The sequence below is a fragment of the Oncorhynchus kisutch genome, linkage group LG6 (assembly GCF_002021735.2).
Source record: "Oncorhynchus kisutch isolate 150728-3 linkage group LG6, Okis_V2, whole genome shotgun sequence".
NCBI classification, from domain to species: domain Eukaryota; kingdom Metazoa; phylum Chordata; class Actinopteri; order Salmoniformes; family Salmonidae; genus Oncorhynchus; species Oncorhynchus kisutch.
In genome coordinates this window covers 80803707-80819880 of record NC_034179.2, presented here as the reverse complement: position 1 = coordinate 80819880, position 16174 = coordinate 80803707, and the positions used below count along the sequence as shown (strand labels likewise).

The following is a 16174-nucleotide window of genomic DNA, read 5'->3' as shown; positions in this document are numbered from 1 at the left end:
CTCTCTCTCGATCTCTCTCTCTCTCTATCTCTCTCTCTCTCTCTCTCTCTCTCTCTGTTTCTCTCTCTCTCTCTCTCTCTCTCTCTCTGTTTCTCTCTCTCTCTCTCGATCTCTCTCTCTCGATCTCTCTCTCTCTGTTTCTCTCTCTCTCTCTCTCTCTCTCTCTCTCTCTCTCTCTCTGTTTCTCTCTCTCTCTCTCGCCATTCAATTCAATTCGAAAGGCTTTGTTGGCATGGGAACGTGTTTACATTGCAAAAGCAAGTCTGTCTGTCTGTCTGTCTGTCTGTCTGTCTGTCTGTCTGTCTGTCTGTCTGTCTGTCTGCCCGCATGCTCTGCTTTCTACAGCAGAACCCTGGGACCTCATTATTCCAGCTCCAGGGGAATTGATCAAACAATGCATTTAAACAGGGAGCCATAATAATCAGCCAACAGCCATCTAATTAACGGTGCTCAGGAAAACATGTATATTTCAGCAGCCGTCTGCCACAACACTGGGACATTTTCCACCAGAATTTTGAACCTAAGGCACATTTGTATGTTTTACAGCTCAATAAGTTAGTTGTTTGTGTTGCACAGAGGGACACAGAGAGGGTTTTTGTAAACTGTGATGATGAGGACCCGAGGAGAAAATGAGTCCTTTATACTAATCGATGGAGAGAACATTCAGACTGTCAACACAATCTGTTACTATTGTGTCACATAATTTATTTCCATTTATATCCATTCATCACATGTTTAGGTCATGAGTGCTCTCTGATGTTCAGACCAGTGTGCCACAATGGAAAGTAATTCCCCCTTCACACCCCCCCCCCCCACCCCCACCTGACACACACACACACACACACTCTCGTCCTCTCCCTCTCTATGTTATGCCAAATAATAATTCAAGCCCATGCCTCCAAATAAATCAATGTATGTTTTCTGCTGCTGACGTGTGCATGTCTAATGGGCCTGTTAACAACTGTCCCGCCATGCCAGACCGCCAGTTGGAGAAATCATCCCGTCTTTCACTTGAGGCAAACCCTGTTACCAGCAGAATACCAATCCACTGCTGTGACGCAGGTCTTGCATCTGGACCCGCCTCAGATGAGGATGAATCAGACCAAACCAAAATGTTCTAGAGGCAATCCGGTTAGAAGTGCAGTGGAGAGGGATCCTAACGTAGTGGGAAGCCTGTCCTCTGTGTCCGTTTAGAAATGGATACTCATAGAAATACAACAAATGAATGCCTCGGGCACATGCTCTCCAGTACTCTGGTCACATTCACAGCCTGATTTAGTGCATTTGGGGGAAAAATGTGAGTGGATACAATTGCCTACCTGTCACAATAGTTTGAAATATGCGTGCATTGCTATCTACAAATGAACAGCACACCAATTCTCCACCCTCACATGCCAGCAATTTGCAATTTACTAATAACGGTAAATGCTGATTGTGAGAACGTGATTCAATGCAAAAACGGAAATTCTGAACTAGCCTATTCAGCAATGAAGTGGCCTACTCTCAGACTCTATGTCACACCCTGACCATAGATTGCTTTGTATGTTTCTATGTTTTGTTGGGTCAGGGTGTGATCTGAGTGGGCATTCTATGTTGTGTGTCTAGTTTGTCTGTTTCTGTGTTTGGCCTGATATGGTTCTCAATCAGAGGCAGGTGTTAGTCATTGTCTCTGATTGGGAACCATATTTAGGTAGCCTGTTTGGTGTTGGGTTTTGTGGGTGATTGTCTCCTGTGTCAGTGTTTGTGCCACACGGGACTGTTACGGGTTTACACGGTTGTTGTTTTTTTGTTGTAGTTTATTCATGTATAGTTTACTTATTAAAAACAAACATGAATTTAAACCACGCTGCATTTTGGTCCTCCTCTCCTTCGACGGAAGAATCCCATTACACTCTAGTCTCTGGCTCACTCCACATAGTCACAGCTTTACACTGGTTCAATGTCATGAAGAACCACTGAGGATGGAAAGAGCTGCCAGGGCAGATCACGGTCAGCAGTACACTGTAATCTTTATGTGGGAATACTTTACTGCCTTGCCATGGTAGAATTCTGCTGTGACCATGAATCAAACTCTCTGAGACATCTTCTCTGAGACCACCACTAAAGGCTACTCCCACTCCACACATGATCACTTGTCTTGCAAGGTTGCCTCTGACATGGACCTGCTATGGGTTAACCTTGCTTGACCTGCCTGTCTGTGAATTTCAATTACATTTATTATGTAAATAATATCTTTGACTCACTTATTCATTCCTTGAGTAAGTTTGACAATCTAAATGCATGCCTTGTTCTGATTCAGAAGTTGACAATGACAATTCAAACGCCATGCTTTGGCTACTCTTTGTCCCATGGGACATGGTGGTCTAGCATGTAATAGGCCTGCTTTCAGTACCATTTTGACTGCTGCACTAAAGCATCCATAATTGGCATAATTTCAAAAGCCTATGTCCAAACTCCTGACCTGTCAATCACTTGTCCACCTGTCCATATCCTGATGCAGTCACTTTTACCCTGCCTTCATGTACATATGTACCCACTCTCTGCACATTGACCTGGTACTGGTACTCCCTGTATGTAGTTCCATTCTCATGTATTTTAGTTGATTCTATTTTAGTTGATTGTGTTTCTATTTTCTATATTATGTTTTAACTCTGCATTGTTGGGAAGGGATCATAAGCAAGCACTTCATGGTAAAGTCTACACCAGTTGTATTCAGCGCATGTGACAAATACAATTTGATTTGATTTTGACACCTGCCGATGCCAACACTTGTTCCACACACATTTGTAGGCTATTTAAAGGTCCTGGGTCAAATATTACTCAAATACATTACATTATATCTGCTCCACTCGTTTTTTACTTGTTTATTCCCATTGCGCAAAGAGAGAGAATGTTGGGTATCTGTATGGAGACAAGACCCCCTCCCTTCCTTATGTCGCGCCGCTGCTGCTTCGCTCTGCTCTCCGATTGGACCGCCGCTGCGGAGGGCTGGCGTTAATGCAGTCTCGCTGCCTGGCGGTAGTTGCATCTAGCAGCCGTAGGCCGACAGAAACAATAGGGCAAGACAGTCTGACAGAGGTACTGACGAAGCAGACAGAAGCACCAGCAAGGTGATAGTATTGTGCGTTGCTGTGCATATTGGCAACAAAGCGTTGAATCTGCACTATTCAGAGACACGATTTTGCACAGAAAATCAGACCAGTCCTGTAACGGTTTATCCTGCTATACAATTAAAGTTTCTGCTGAACGGAATGACAGCACCAGCTATTGCATGCAGCGCAATCTGAGAGGTAAGAGACATTGATAACAAGGAATCATCATTGTTGGTTGGATCATAACAATTTCAATCAATTTATCAGTGCTTTTATTTGGATTTTATAGACCTGCTTGTTGATTTTGCATAATGTTTCACACATTCATTATTCCTGCTGGTCTGTTTTCATCCCGTAATGGCATGTTTACAAGCAAGTCGATGTGCTTTAAAATATGGTTTAGAATTAGCTAGGTGGTTTAAATTGTGTGCTTACATCTCTCAAATTGTTATTTGTTGTGCATTATTGTCTTACTGTAACCTATTATTCAATACCTCTACGGCCTCCTAACATGTAGCCTGAGACCAGTATGTATAGTCAACAGTAGGAGAAGGACAATGGGTATGATAGCCAATGGCTGAAGCCATTTGGCTTGACAGCATCATAGTGAAATAGCCTTCCAATGAATTGCAGTGATATTTATGTCTATTAATAAATACCTGTGCAGAAGGCCATTTGAAATGGATATGATGTGCTCAAGTGCTACATCTGTCATTGTAAACTGTTGTGTGTTGGTGTGGATGTTCCTATGCTCCTCTCCTCAGTGCCTTATCTGTTTGTCTGTTCACACACACACACACACACACACACACACACACACACACACACACACACACACACACACACACACACACACACACACACACACACACACACATTTACCTTTTACACAAATTATTTTTCTATTCTTTTAACACCTACAGTAAAGTTCCATATGAATCCTCCATGCTGCTTGTAGACACAACATGTCATTGTTCTCGTCAGACGCTGTAGATAATAGCGTCTGACGATAATAGTGTCTATGCTTTGTCTGTGCTGGGACAGGTGATACAAAGACTTGTGTGTTCTGTGGTCACTTAGCCAGAGCGTTCAGAGGATATCTATTCTAACCTTTGCCTTTGTCAGCTTCATCTCACACTGGCCATACAGCAGTGTGAGATGGAGAAACAGCTGTAGCATTCAGAGCGTATGCCACCTATATTCTTTGTGAAGTGTCCCTCATTGACCATACTGTAGATGTAATGGGGATCATATTCAGATACTCAGCATTACCCAGAGCAGCAGGTTGGATGGCTTTCCTCTCAGACAGACAGTGACAGTGTTATGTAAGCAATGTGAGTGAAAACAGTTGACTTTGCTGTAGGTGGAGGTTGGAGAAACCCCTCTGGTGATTTTGAATGGTTTGTGAGAGACGACAGAAACCCATCCCTCTCTTACGACGCAAACTTCATTCTAGATATATCATATATACTGTTATATCATTCAAATTGTGAGCTTTGTGATTTGAGAGCTGCTGGTTTGGGGGCATTTTGGGTGTTTTGTTACTGGCACTCACCTGTTTGTATTTGACAATAATACGCTAAGGGCATCAAGGTGCCAGTCTGTCTGGCATTTCTCCTTGACTGTGAGAGGGAACAACAGTGGCACCCAGTTCACCTAGTCCTTGGGATATAGCCAATTTTACCAGTGGACAGACCCCAGGAGAAGGACTTTTGCACTGTTCTGCACTGTTCTATCTTTTGGTCTAAATTGCTCACTGTTACAACACCAAATAAACCATGTTGACCCTTATTATTCATAGGTGTTATGAGTCATGACAACTAAAGCACCCTCCATACAGGCTGACCTATTCTGCAGATTAGTTGTGGTACTATACAAACACACAAAACTATATTCACACCCCCTAGCTGTTTGGAAATGTAGGACAATGTGCTTTTTTGAGGATGGTAAAATGGGCAAATAGAGGCGAATGGCCCCCACTCCTCAGTTAAACAAAGAAAACAGTACCTTGGCTGGATGTTCTGTTTGGGTTTAGGACATACTCCAACAGCCTGCCAACATGGTCAATGGCCCAGGTAATTGAACTATCTACCAGACCAGCAGAACTCAAATTGCAATCTCACTGCATCAACGGCCTTCCGTCCAGTAAAGCTGTAGTAGGACTTCTCTAAGTAACTGTGATACCTTTGTTAGAATACCTACTGCACTGAACAACAACACAGAGAACATGCTATGCACACACAATCCACTGTAGATGGATGCTGTGTTGCATCCATGGATGAATACATTTTACAACATCAAAGACCATGTCACAGTTTCCATTTGAATCTAAATGGCTAAGCAAGACAAGGCAGTGAACGTTTGTTACAGAGGACATGGGACACGTTTATAAGAGTGCCAGACTCCTCATTTAATTATGGACTGGGCGGCAATCATCCACATCATAACTGTGGGAGACAGGCAATGCCATGAAGAATAAATCACAAAACTGTGATCCCATTTCAGTTCACAACTCAGTCTCTTGATTTATGTAGATTTTGACATGTTAATCAGTCATTTACATTGTTGTTTCCCCTCTAGAAAATCATACTTAATCACATCAAATCTTGCTAACAAAGCTTGAGATTCACAATTTACACTGCATATCTACAAATGAATCACTCCGGCTCATGTTACAGTGATGGTAACATTTTGTAGGTGGATTACCTCTTTACTCCCAGATCTATTGATTAGACATTAGACATTATTATTAGGTGTAAATACTCAAGAATGGACCTTGGCAGGCAGCATTGATCAGCTGGCCAAGGCAGCTCTTGCTGTGCTGCTCTTTCTGTTGTGTGGGGTGTGTTTGTGTTAGTGTAAATGTGTCTGCGTGCACGTGTGTGAGTGTGGAGAGCAGGAGGCAGATGACCATTGCTCAGCACTTTGTGCGGGTTGTCACATATCCTACCCATAGTCACATAGAACCCAGACTGTAAGTCAATATCCCTGGCATCGCCAGAAATTAACTACAGCCTGTCTGCCTGTCTGCCCTCTATGAGCTGTGAGCTGCATGCAGCAAGGCGACAAAATGGTCCTCAGTGTCCAGGCCTCTCACTGCATCCCCCATCTGCAGTACTACCCAGCCCCTCCCCCATCTGCAGTACTACCCAGCCCCTCCCCCACATGCAGTACTGCCCCTTGGGCCCTCCAGTCACCAATCCTCATCGACCACCTTTTCTCCAGTGTGTTATGCAAAGACCAGCGTCACATGGGGATACAGAAGGAGGAGGGGTGGGGATGAGGGCTGTGACTCAAGGTACACCAGTCAAACTGTGCTCCGTCTGTGCTTTGAATACAGATGAGCTGAATCTCATTGAGGAGAGACATGGCACGGTGGTCACAGTGCTCTATCTGTGTGACAAACAGAGCTTGGTGCTCCCAGAGGTCCTCCTGGGAATAGCGGTGGCATGAATATTCCGGGGACTGGGGGCAGGAAGCAGGGATTGGGACTGGGGGCATGAATATTCCGGGGACGGGGAGCAGCGAGGGAGCGGGCCTGGTGGCTGCTGTGGGGCTGAGTCAGGGCTGCAGCAGAGGAGCAGAGCTTAATTACCACTGTTTGACTCTCCTTTCATCTCCAGGCTCTTTGATATGACACAAACCATGCAAAAGTGCGTGTGTGTGTGTTTGAGGCGCTGGTTCATCTTCATATGTAGAAGAGAAACGGGACTGGACTGCCTAGGCAGTTGTGTGTTTTAATAACCTTGTCAGTGGGATGCTGACTGGACTGCTGCTAGTAGTCATAGTACTGCTCTGATGGACAGCCAGCTGGCTCCCCTGTTGAAACAGCCCCCTCAGTGAATTGTCACATATGTACAATGCATAAACTCACTGAAAAATAAGTACCCACACACACACACACACACACTGTGGAACCGTCCCTGAGGCATACACAGATGGACTATCCACAGGATGTCTCTCGCATCCTGTCTCATTCAACACATTCTTATCTTCATTAATGAGAGATGGCACAATTCTGCTGTACCATCAGGGCCGTGAAGTTCATTCAGTCATTCAGAGATTTGTCTGCCCTGGGTGATGAAAGAAAGGATATTGCAAATTAGTATTTCTTGGCTTGTCGTTACATGATCTTGGATCAGACGGCCGACTGAAACAGATCTGCAATGAGCTGAGCTGACAAAATTTCACCGGCAGGCAAGATAATGAAAGTATCTGTCAAGAATGAACCACTGTTGTCGCTGTGTCTCTCCTTTGCCATGCAAGTGAATGTTGAGTTGATGCTCTGAGTAATTTGAGGCTCAGACCTAGACTAAAGGTTTTATGGATCTCACAGAACTCTAACAGGAGCTGTGCCCTCCAAAGTTTTGGAGGGCACAGAAGAGTAACAGAAGAAGCATAGCCAAATGATCTGAATCCAGAGTGCGAGTGACTGATTAGTGAAGTGGAAAGGGAATTAGTTGTCTCTGTTCTTTCCTCTTCAGTGGTTGTGTGTTTCCCAGCACTGTTCTCTGGGTGGAAACAGAGGCCTGTGATCTCGGTCACTTGAAAGGGGCTTCACACAGCGGAAAGTAGATCTGTGTTTAACGCAGGATGCAATGGTTACATAAGAGCTTATTTGTCTCGGATACAAAACACTCATTGTCTTTGATGTTGTCGATAAGTGAGGTGTGTGTCTCTCTGTGTGTAGAGAGAGGTGAGACACAAAAGCCATTGGTGTATCCACCATTTTCACTGTATAGGCTACGTGCCTATCTCTCTCTAACCTTGCATTGCTTCCTGCTCCTCCTGTTAACTTCTTTAGGAACAACAGCAGTCACCAGATCCCTGTGCTCCAGGCATCTCTCCCAGGCAGAATGAGCTCCTCTCCCCATGGGTCCCACGGGTCTGGGTCCCGCGCCTCCATCGACATCCTGGAGGAGCTGCAGGTCATTGCTGCCCAGAACCTGGAGAAGCTAGACATCAGCAAGTACTATGAGGTCATCAGGGAGCTGGGTAAGGGTACCTATGGGAAAGTGGACCTGGTCATCCACAAAATCAGGGGTGAGTTTGTCTCTGATGGAAGCTACCTGCGCCATTGAGAATAACCAATGTGTTATATTCATGTCAGTTGGTCTATTCCAGACAGACCATCAACAGAGCTCAACAAAACAGAAACATTGCTTGCTGATGTGAAAAGAAATGAAACATTCTGGGGTTTTATATCAGTGTTTACAATCAGAACATTTCGATTCACTCCAGATTCCATCTACAATGTGTTTTTTTACATGTTTTCCACGGCCACAGTAATCTTACACATCTTTGAAGTATTTAGATCGCTCCACTCTTTAAAGAATTCATTTGTGGACCATAATTAGAGTGAATGCGGCGTCCCTAGTTTCGGAATAGCAGTGAAGCACAAACCCCATCCAGATTGCTTAACAAAATGACCCATTTTAGCAAATCTTTTCAACCTTTGTGACATAAAATGCAAGGCAAAATGTCAACCATCTGCTCAGTCCACTTTACAGTCTTGTTTAACTAACTCAAAAGTGTGTGGGGGGGAGCAAATGACCCTCCTACGTCTAGGGGAATAATGACATACACAAGCCACCAAAAAGCACAGTTGTCCTCCGCTCTTTTATAAAGCAGTGAAAGGACACACCAACTGGATCTATCCAAAACCACTATCACTGGGTTGTCATTAGACCTAAATAATGTCCAAAACCACTATCACTGGGTTGTCGTTAGACCTAAATCATGTCCAAAACCACTATCACTGGGTTGTCATTAGACCTAAATAATGTCCAAAACCACTATCACTGGGTTGTCGTTAGACCTAAATCATGTCCAAAACCACTATCACTGGGTTGTCATTAGACCTAAATCATGTCCAAAACCACTATCACTGGGTTGTCATTAGACCTAAATCATGTACAAAACCACTATCACTGAGTTGTCATTAGACCTAAATCATGTCCAAAACCACTATCACTGGGTTGTCATTAGACCTAAATCATGTCAAAAACCACTATCACTGGGTTGTCATTAGACCTAAATCATGTCAAAAACCACTATCACTGGGTTGTCATTAGACCTAAATCATGTACAAAACCACTATCACTGGGTTGTTATTAGACCAAAATCATGTCCAAAACCACTATCACTATCACTATCACTATCACTATCACTATCACTATCACTATCACTATCAATCTACAACTTGATTGGTGTCCTCCTATGGTAAAGTAAATTGATTGAAAATGATTTGGAAAGGCACACCTGTCTATGTAAGGTCCCACAGTTGATAGTCCATGTCAGAGCAAAAACCAAGCCATGAGGTTGAAGGAATTGTCTTTAAGGTTCTGAGACAGGATTGTGTCAAGGCACAGATCTGAGGAAGGCTACCAAAAAATGTCTGCATCATTGAAGGTCCCCAAGAACACAGGGGCCTCCATCATTCTTAAATGGAAGAAGTTTAGAAAGACCAAGACACTTCCTATAGCTGGCCACCCGGCCAAACTGAGCAATCGGGAGAGAAGGGCCTTGGTCAGGAAGGTGACCAAGAACCCAATGGTCACTCGGACAGAGCTCCAGTTCCTCTGTGGAGATGGGAGAACCTTCCAGAAGGACAACCATTTTCTGCAGCACTCCACCAATGGAAGCCACTAGATGGAAGCCACTTCTCAGTAAAAGGCACATGTCAGCCAGCTTGGAGATTGCCAAAAGGCACCTAAAGGACTCTTAGACCATGAGAAACAAGATTCTCTGGTCTGATGAAACCAAGATTGAACCCAAGCGTCAGGTCTGCATGCTCACTACTTTATGCTCTGACCAGAGCTGAGGTGGTGCTATTGGAGAAGCTTCTCTTTTCCCCTGAGCTCACAGAGCCACTGTGGCACCAGGGAGAGACAGACATTGAGGCATTTCTGTCTGGCAATTTTCCATATCCTAGTCTTGACCTTGTCCCCTTCCCATATTTCCTCTGCTAATTTCTGTTTTCCTGTCATTTGGGTAAATAGGCTGTGGTCGGTAGAAGGTTCTGAGACATTTCTTTCTATATTGCTCTGCGCTATTCCTCCCAGACGACAGAATCCATGTCATGCTTCCTGTGTCTTTATGTTATACACTGCATATACCAAACATTAGGAACACCTTCCTAATATTGAGTTGCCCCCCACCCCCCCCTTTACCCTCAGAACAGCCTAATTTCATTAGGGCATGGACTCTCAAGGTGTCGAAAGTGTTCCACAGAGATGCTGGCCCATGTTGTCTCCAATGCTTCCCACAGTTGTGTCAAGTTGGCTGGATGTCCTTTGGGTGGTGGACCATTCTTGATACAGCCGGGAAACTGTTGAGGGTGGAAAAACCCAGCAGCGTTGCAGTTCTTGACACAAACCGGTGCACCTGGCACCTACTACCATACCCCATTCAAAGGCACTTAAATATTGTGTCTTGCCCATTCACCCTCTGAATGGCACACATACACAATCCATATCTTCAATTGTCTCAAGACTTAAAAATCCTTCTTTAACCTGTCTCCTCCCCTTCATCTACACGGATTGAAGTGGATTTAACAAGTGACATCAATGAGGGATCATAGCTTTCACTTGGATTCACCTGGTCAGTCTGACATGGAAAGGTGTTCTTAATGTTTTTTATACTGAGTGTATATGAATCACAAGGATTTACAGACAGGCAAAGGAAAAGCAGCCCCCCCTCCCAATCATTGGCTCTAATTGTATTAGTGTTGCACTTACTGGCTCTATTTCAGTACGTGTTTACTGCAACACTTTTGTATGTAATCACTTTCAATTTACTGCAAAATCCGCTGCATCAAAGCTGAAGTGCCCATGCAGCCCCATCCCCTCCTCTCTGTAGGTAAAGAGGATGGTGTCATGACTAAACTATTCTGACAGAGGCTTTGGAATATTTATAAATATATTTATAGATCCCCCCCCTCAGTGAAAAAAATGTGGTCTTGGATGAAATCCTGTAACCTCACTAAATTGAATTAATCCCAGACAGGTTTTCTAATTAATATCAGTTTAATTGATTTACAAGCCTAAATTTGGTGCATTTAACTGTCTCATAGAACTCACAGAACATTTCTCATCCAGTACTGTACATTATGTTCTAGGCACTAAGATGGCTCTGAAGTTCTTGAGGAAGAAAACAACCAAACTGAAGAGCTTCTTAAGGGAGTACAGCATCTCTCTCTACCTGTCTCCCTGCCCCTTTATCATCAACATGTTCGGCATTGCCTTTGAGACAGACGACTACTACGTCTTCGCTCAGGAGTATGCCCTGGCAGGAGACCTCTTCGACATCATTCCCCCTCAGGTGAGATGAACAGAGGTGTGTTCATCTGCTGTTACAATAGAAGGCTCTCAACATAATGTCTGAAATAGGAATAACATGAAAGCTATTTTATTTCCAGCTGAAGGATAATGTACAGATTTTACATGATAAATGTTCATGTGTAAAATGAATGTGAGATATCGGTGCTGTATATCTATTTTTAGAAAAAGCTCAGATAGCAACATAATCCAAGTCATTATCTAACCACTCGTCATCCATTGAAGACTATTTATAGAAGGTTATTTTCTATAACTAATGTAATACCCGATAACCCCTAGTCAACATGTACTGTGGAGAGTTACATAAAATCCTTGGCTTATGGCCAAACACACATTCTCATGGACGGATTCAATATTTTACTTGCTGGTGGATTGTTTGACCTCAGTGTGTACTCGTCTCTCTGTTTAGGTGGGTCTTCCAGAGACGGTGGCTAAGCGTTGTGTCCACCAGGTGGCCATCGCCCTGGACTACCTGCACTGTAAGAAGCTAGTCCACCGGGACATCAAGCCTGAGAACATCCTCATCTTTGACAAAGAGTGCCGTAAGGTCAAGCTGTCAGACTTCGGAATGACGCGGCGTGCCGGCTCCCCAGTGAAGCGTGTCAGCGGAACCATCCCGTACACGGCACCTGAGTTGTGCGACGCCTCGCAGCATGAGGGCTTCTGCGTGGACTACAGCACTGACGTGTGGGCCTTCGGTGTCCTCCTCTTCTGCATGCTCACCGGCAACTTCCCCTGGGAGAAGGCCCTGCCGTCGGACGCCTTCTACCAGGAGTTTGTGCGCTGGCAGCGGCGCCGGACGGGCACGGTGCCCTCTCAGTGGCGGCGCTTCACAGACGAGGGGCTGCGCATGTTCCGCAGGCTCCTGTCCATTGAGCAGGAGCGCCGCTGCTCCGTTAAGGAGGTTTTCAGCTACTTCAACCACCACTGGATGCTGGACAATGAGCCGGGCAGCAGCAGCGTTGCGGGGGGAGGGTCAAGGGGCAGTGGGCCCCAGGTGGAGCTCAGCTCGTCGTCATCTGAAGAGGATGTACTGGTGGACAGGCTAAAGCAGCAGAGCCTGATAGAGCCCATGGGCGGACACTACTCCTCCACAGTCTCCCCCTCCTCCACCAGCAGCTACGAACGTGTCTCCCGTGACAACGGAGGGGCCGGACGCATCTTGGTCGCCACGCCCATTGAAATCTGTGTGTAGAGATTGGCTATTTGCACACACATACACACACACTAACATACGAAGGTCAAATAACAGAGAACAATCTTCCTGGTTAAAGGAAGAGCTGGGAGAACAGCCTGGTCTCATAGACTAGAAGTAACATCGTAAATGTAAATCCTCGACACTGAAATTATTATGATATGTTACTTTAGGTTACATGATATGTTACTTAAGGTTACATAAGACAGGTGGTTACTTAAGGCAAAAACGAAAGTTGGGTGGTTGGTCAGGCGTATGACTCGAATGTCTAGTAACCCAAAGGTAGCAAATATGAATCTCATCACGGATAACTCTAGCAACTTTTCAACTACTTACTACTTTTTTAGCTACTTACCATGTTAGCTAACCCTTCCCCTAACCTTAACCCTTTTAGCTAACCCTAACCCTTACCCCTAACCCCCAGCCTAGCTAATGTTAGCCAGCTAGCTAAAGTTAGCCACCTAGATAGAATTCGTAACATATTTTGCAAATTTGTAGCTTAATGTACGTTTAGAAAATTTGTAATATATAATTCGAAATGTAATTCGTTATATATCATACGAAATGGGTGATGGACATCCACAAATTATACATACCATATGAAACGAAACTTAACATATCATGCTAAATGGAGTGTCACGGATTTATGTACAGAGTAATACGAAATGCTCTGAGACCAGGTTGGGGAGAAAGGAAGATGAGGAAAAATGATGGTTGGTGCTTGAAGGAGGTGGTTGTTTCACTATAGATTCTGACAAACATTCCTATTGACGATTAACTCTGAGGGAATGACAAAAGACAATCACAACCAGTACTGATTACTGAACAGATGTGTGGGCGTCTGCAGGCATTTATTGATGTATTGTACTGTAGCTATATTCAGACTAAAATGTACAACAAGATCGGACAGAGACAACAAACATGTGAAGGACAAAACAAGCTTTTACAGAATAGCAACATAATGTCCTAGTAAGTTGTATTGGAGCTCACCAGATCCTATCGTAAAGCAATATGTTCAAGCAATTTCTTTGCAAAAATGACTTCTCTGATAAATGGCTCATGGAATAATGGAAGAAATTAAACCATTTTGAATCTGCTGTAATTGCATCAGTAAAAGATAATTAGAGAGTGTTGGCTGTCATTGTGACTTTTACCAGTGCAATGTGAACCAATGGTACTATGGTGTGTTTGTATTGTATACCCTTATGTTCAGTGGGTATAAGAGCTTTATGTAATGTAGTTTTTGTTAATATTATTTATTTGAGTCCTTGATTTCTGAACATATATTTTTGCTATTTATTTTATAAAGTAGCATTAGAGATTTGACTTTTTTGATACTTTACGTTTGCCAGTCTTTTACTGCTAGTGCAATTTAGCAGCCATTTTGAAAAGGGAAACTGCATTTGACCTTCCCCCATAGCAATGTCATATAATCCCATGGAACTGCTTTCCATCTCATGTGAATGGATTATGTTGATGTTGGCCATTACCTCTTTAGCAGTAGCTATAGTGCATTATTATGTCAGTCCGAGTGTTTAGTTCACCTCCTCTTGTCTGCGTGCTATGCCTGCTAGGCCTGGTACACCATGACAGTAATGCAGTAATGGATAAGAACACTGATGCTGACTTTACGTGATAGCCTGCAGTATACATAACCATTAGAAGCTTAACGCTACTATGGTTTTACTTTAGTTTATTGACTGTTGTGTCATGGTGACATGAGGATGAAATGTCCATGTTTTATGTAAAGCATAAAGTGGTTTCATTTTTGTTTTCTCAGGTATACACTTTATAATGTATTATACCATATGGGTAAAAAAAAACGACAATACACACCATATACATCCTCTTTTGGGGATGATTTAAAACCTCCAGCTGAACCTAAATGTTCTGTGGGCATGTCGTACCATAACTCATTTCTTATCTTTTAGCTTTTAACTGTAGGTAAAAAGGGCAGAATCCTAAAAATGAATTTCCTTGACTTGTCTCTTATTTTATACATTAGTTTGGCAAATGTGTACATGCAGATGTCAGATGAAAGCGTCAAAGGATGAATGGATGAGCATTTTCTTAATTGCATGGTTAATGAAGAAAACGTGTGAAATCAGCTCGTACAGTAATTGTTCAAGTGAAAAATATGTGCAAAAAAAATGTTGTATAGTGAAATTTTGCTGTGGCACAAATTTGCATAATTTGATATTGTTCTCAAAACACACTCTAGGGCTGAAATAGCAAAAAAAAATGTTCCTTTGTAATTTGACGTGCTGTATTTGTATAGGCTTCCATCACAAGATCACAGACGATGTAGTGGGACTATGGGGATACTACCTACATGTCCTCAAGTACGTTTGGGATGTGACTTGAATTATTTGTTTTATTTTGTGGCTTACCTTTGAAATGGAAACAATATAAAAGGTGGAAAACAGGATGGGATACTGGATATAATGTCCACCATGGAAAATCTTAAATACATGAGGCATTTGGGAGAAATGCACAACAGTTCATTTTAGAATAGACTCGCCTCTCTCTGTGTGTTGTGTTTTTCAGAAATGTTTGCATGAATCAATATTGCTCTGGAGGAAATAAATCTTTAGAGTGAAAAGTTGCAGTATTTATTTTTCTGCCACTGGAGAAAATACTTATTGTATGTAAACAGAAGCAAACACACTGGGCCCTATTTCCCCCTCTGCCACACCCACCACCCCCTCAGAAACACACTGGGCCCTATTTCCCCCTCTGCCACACCCACCACCCCCTCAGAAACACACTGGGCCCTATTTCCCCCTCTGCCACACCCACCACCCCCTCAGAAACACACTGGGCCCTATTTCCCCCTCTGCCACACCCACCACACCCTCAGAAACACACTGGGCCCTATTTCCCCCTCTGCCACACCCACCACCCCCTCAGAAACACACTGGGCCCTATTTCCCCCTCTGCCACACCCACCACCCCCTCAGAAACACACTGGGCCCTATTTCCCCCTCTGCCACACCCACCACCCCCTCAGAAACACACTGGGCCCTATTTCCCCCTCTGCCACACCCACCACCCCCTCAGAAACACTCTGGGCCCTATTTCCCCCTCTGCCACACCCACCACCCCCTCAGAAACACACTGGGCCCTATTTCCCCCTCTGCCACACCCACCACCCCCTCAGAAACACACTGGGCCCTATTTCCCCCTCTGCCACACCCACCACCCCCTCAGAAACACACTAGACTGATCAGAAGAAAAATACATTTAGCACTTTTTTGTCTTTAAATAAACATCAATGCATTTTGAAAGCAGCAGTCCAGTTCTTTTGCCTCTCAGCTGCTGATATATTCCCATGAGTAGATATTTCCTAAATCTGTTATTTATGTGTTTTGTTATTAGTAACGTTATGGGATTTCCTTGTCTTTCTGTGCCGTGTAATTTTGTTGTGGAGTTTGTCTGTAGAACATGTGCTGCCAGAACTCATCTCTTATTCACTCCATCCAATAGAATGCTGTCTTTCCTCTCCTTTCATTCAAAATGAAATAAAGCAATCTGAAATTAAGCTTGAA

At 43.8% G+C, this 16174-nt stretch overlaps 1 protein-coding gene across 1 annotated transcript; it reads left to right on the top strand.

The window, feature by feature from the left end:
* Window positions 1–3043: 3043 nt before the first annotated feature.
* Window positions 3044–16174, top strand: LOC109892280 (serine/threonine-protein kinase SBK1). The gene is made up of 4 exons (XM_031827844.1): window positions 3044–3290; window positions 7897–8135; window positions 11212–11414; window positions 11841–16174. Exons 2-4 carry the CDS (start codon window positions 7949–7951, stop codon window positions 12624–12626), a joined length of 1176 nt encoding a protein of 391 aa, XP_031683704.1. The 5' UTR covers window positions 3044–3290; window positions 7897–7948; the 3' UTR covers window positions 12627–16174.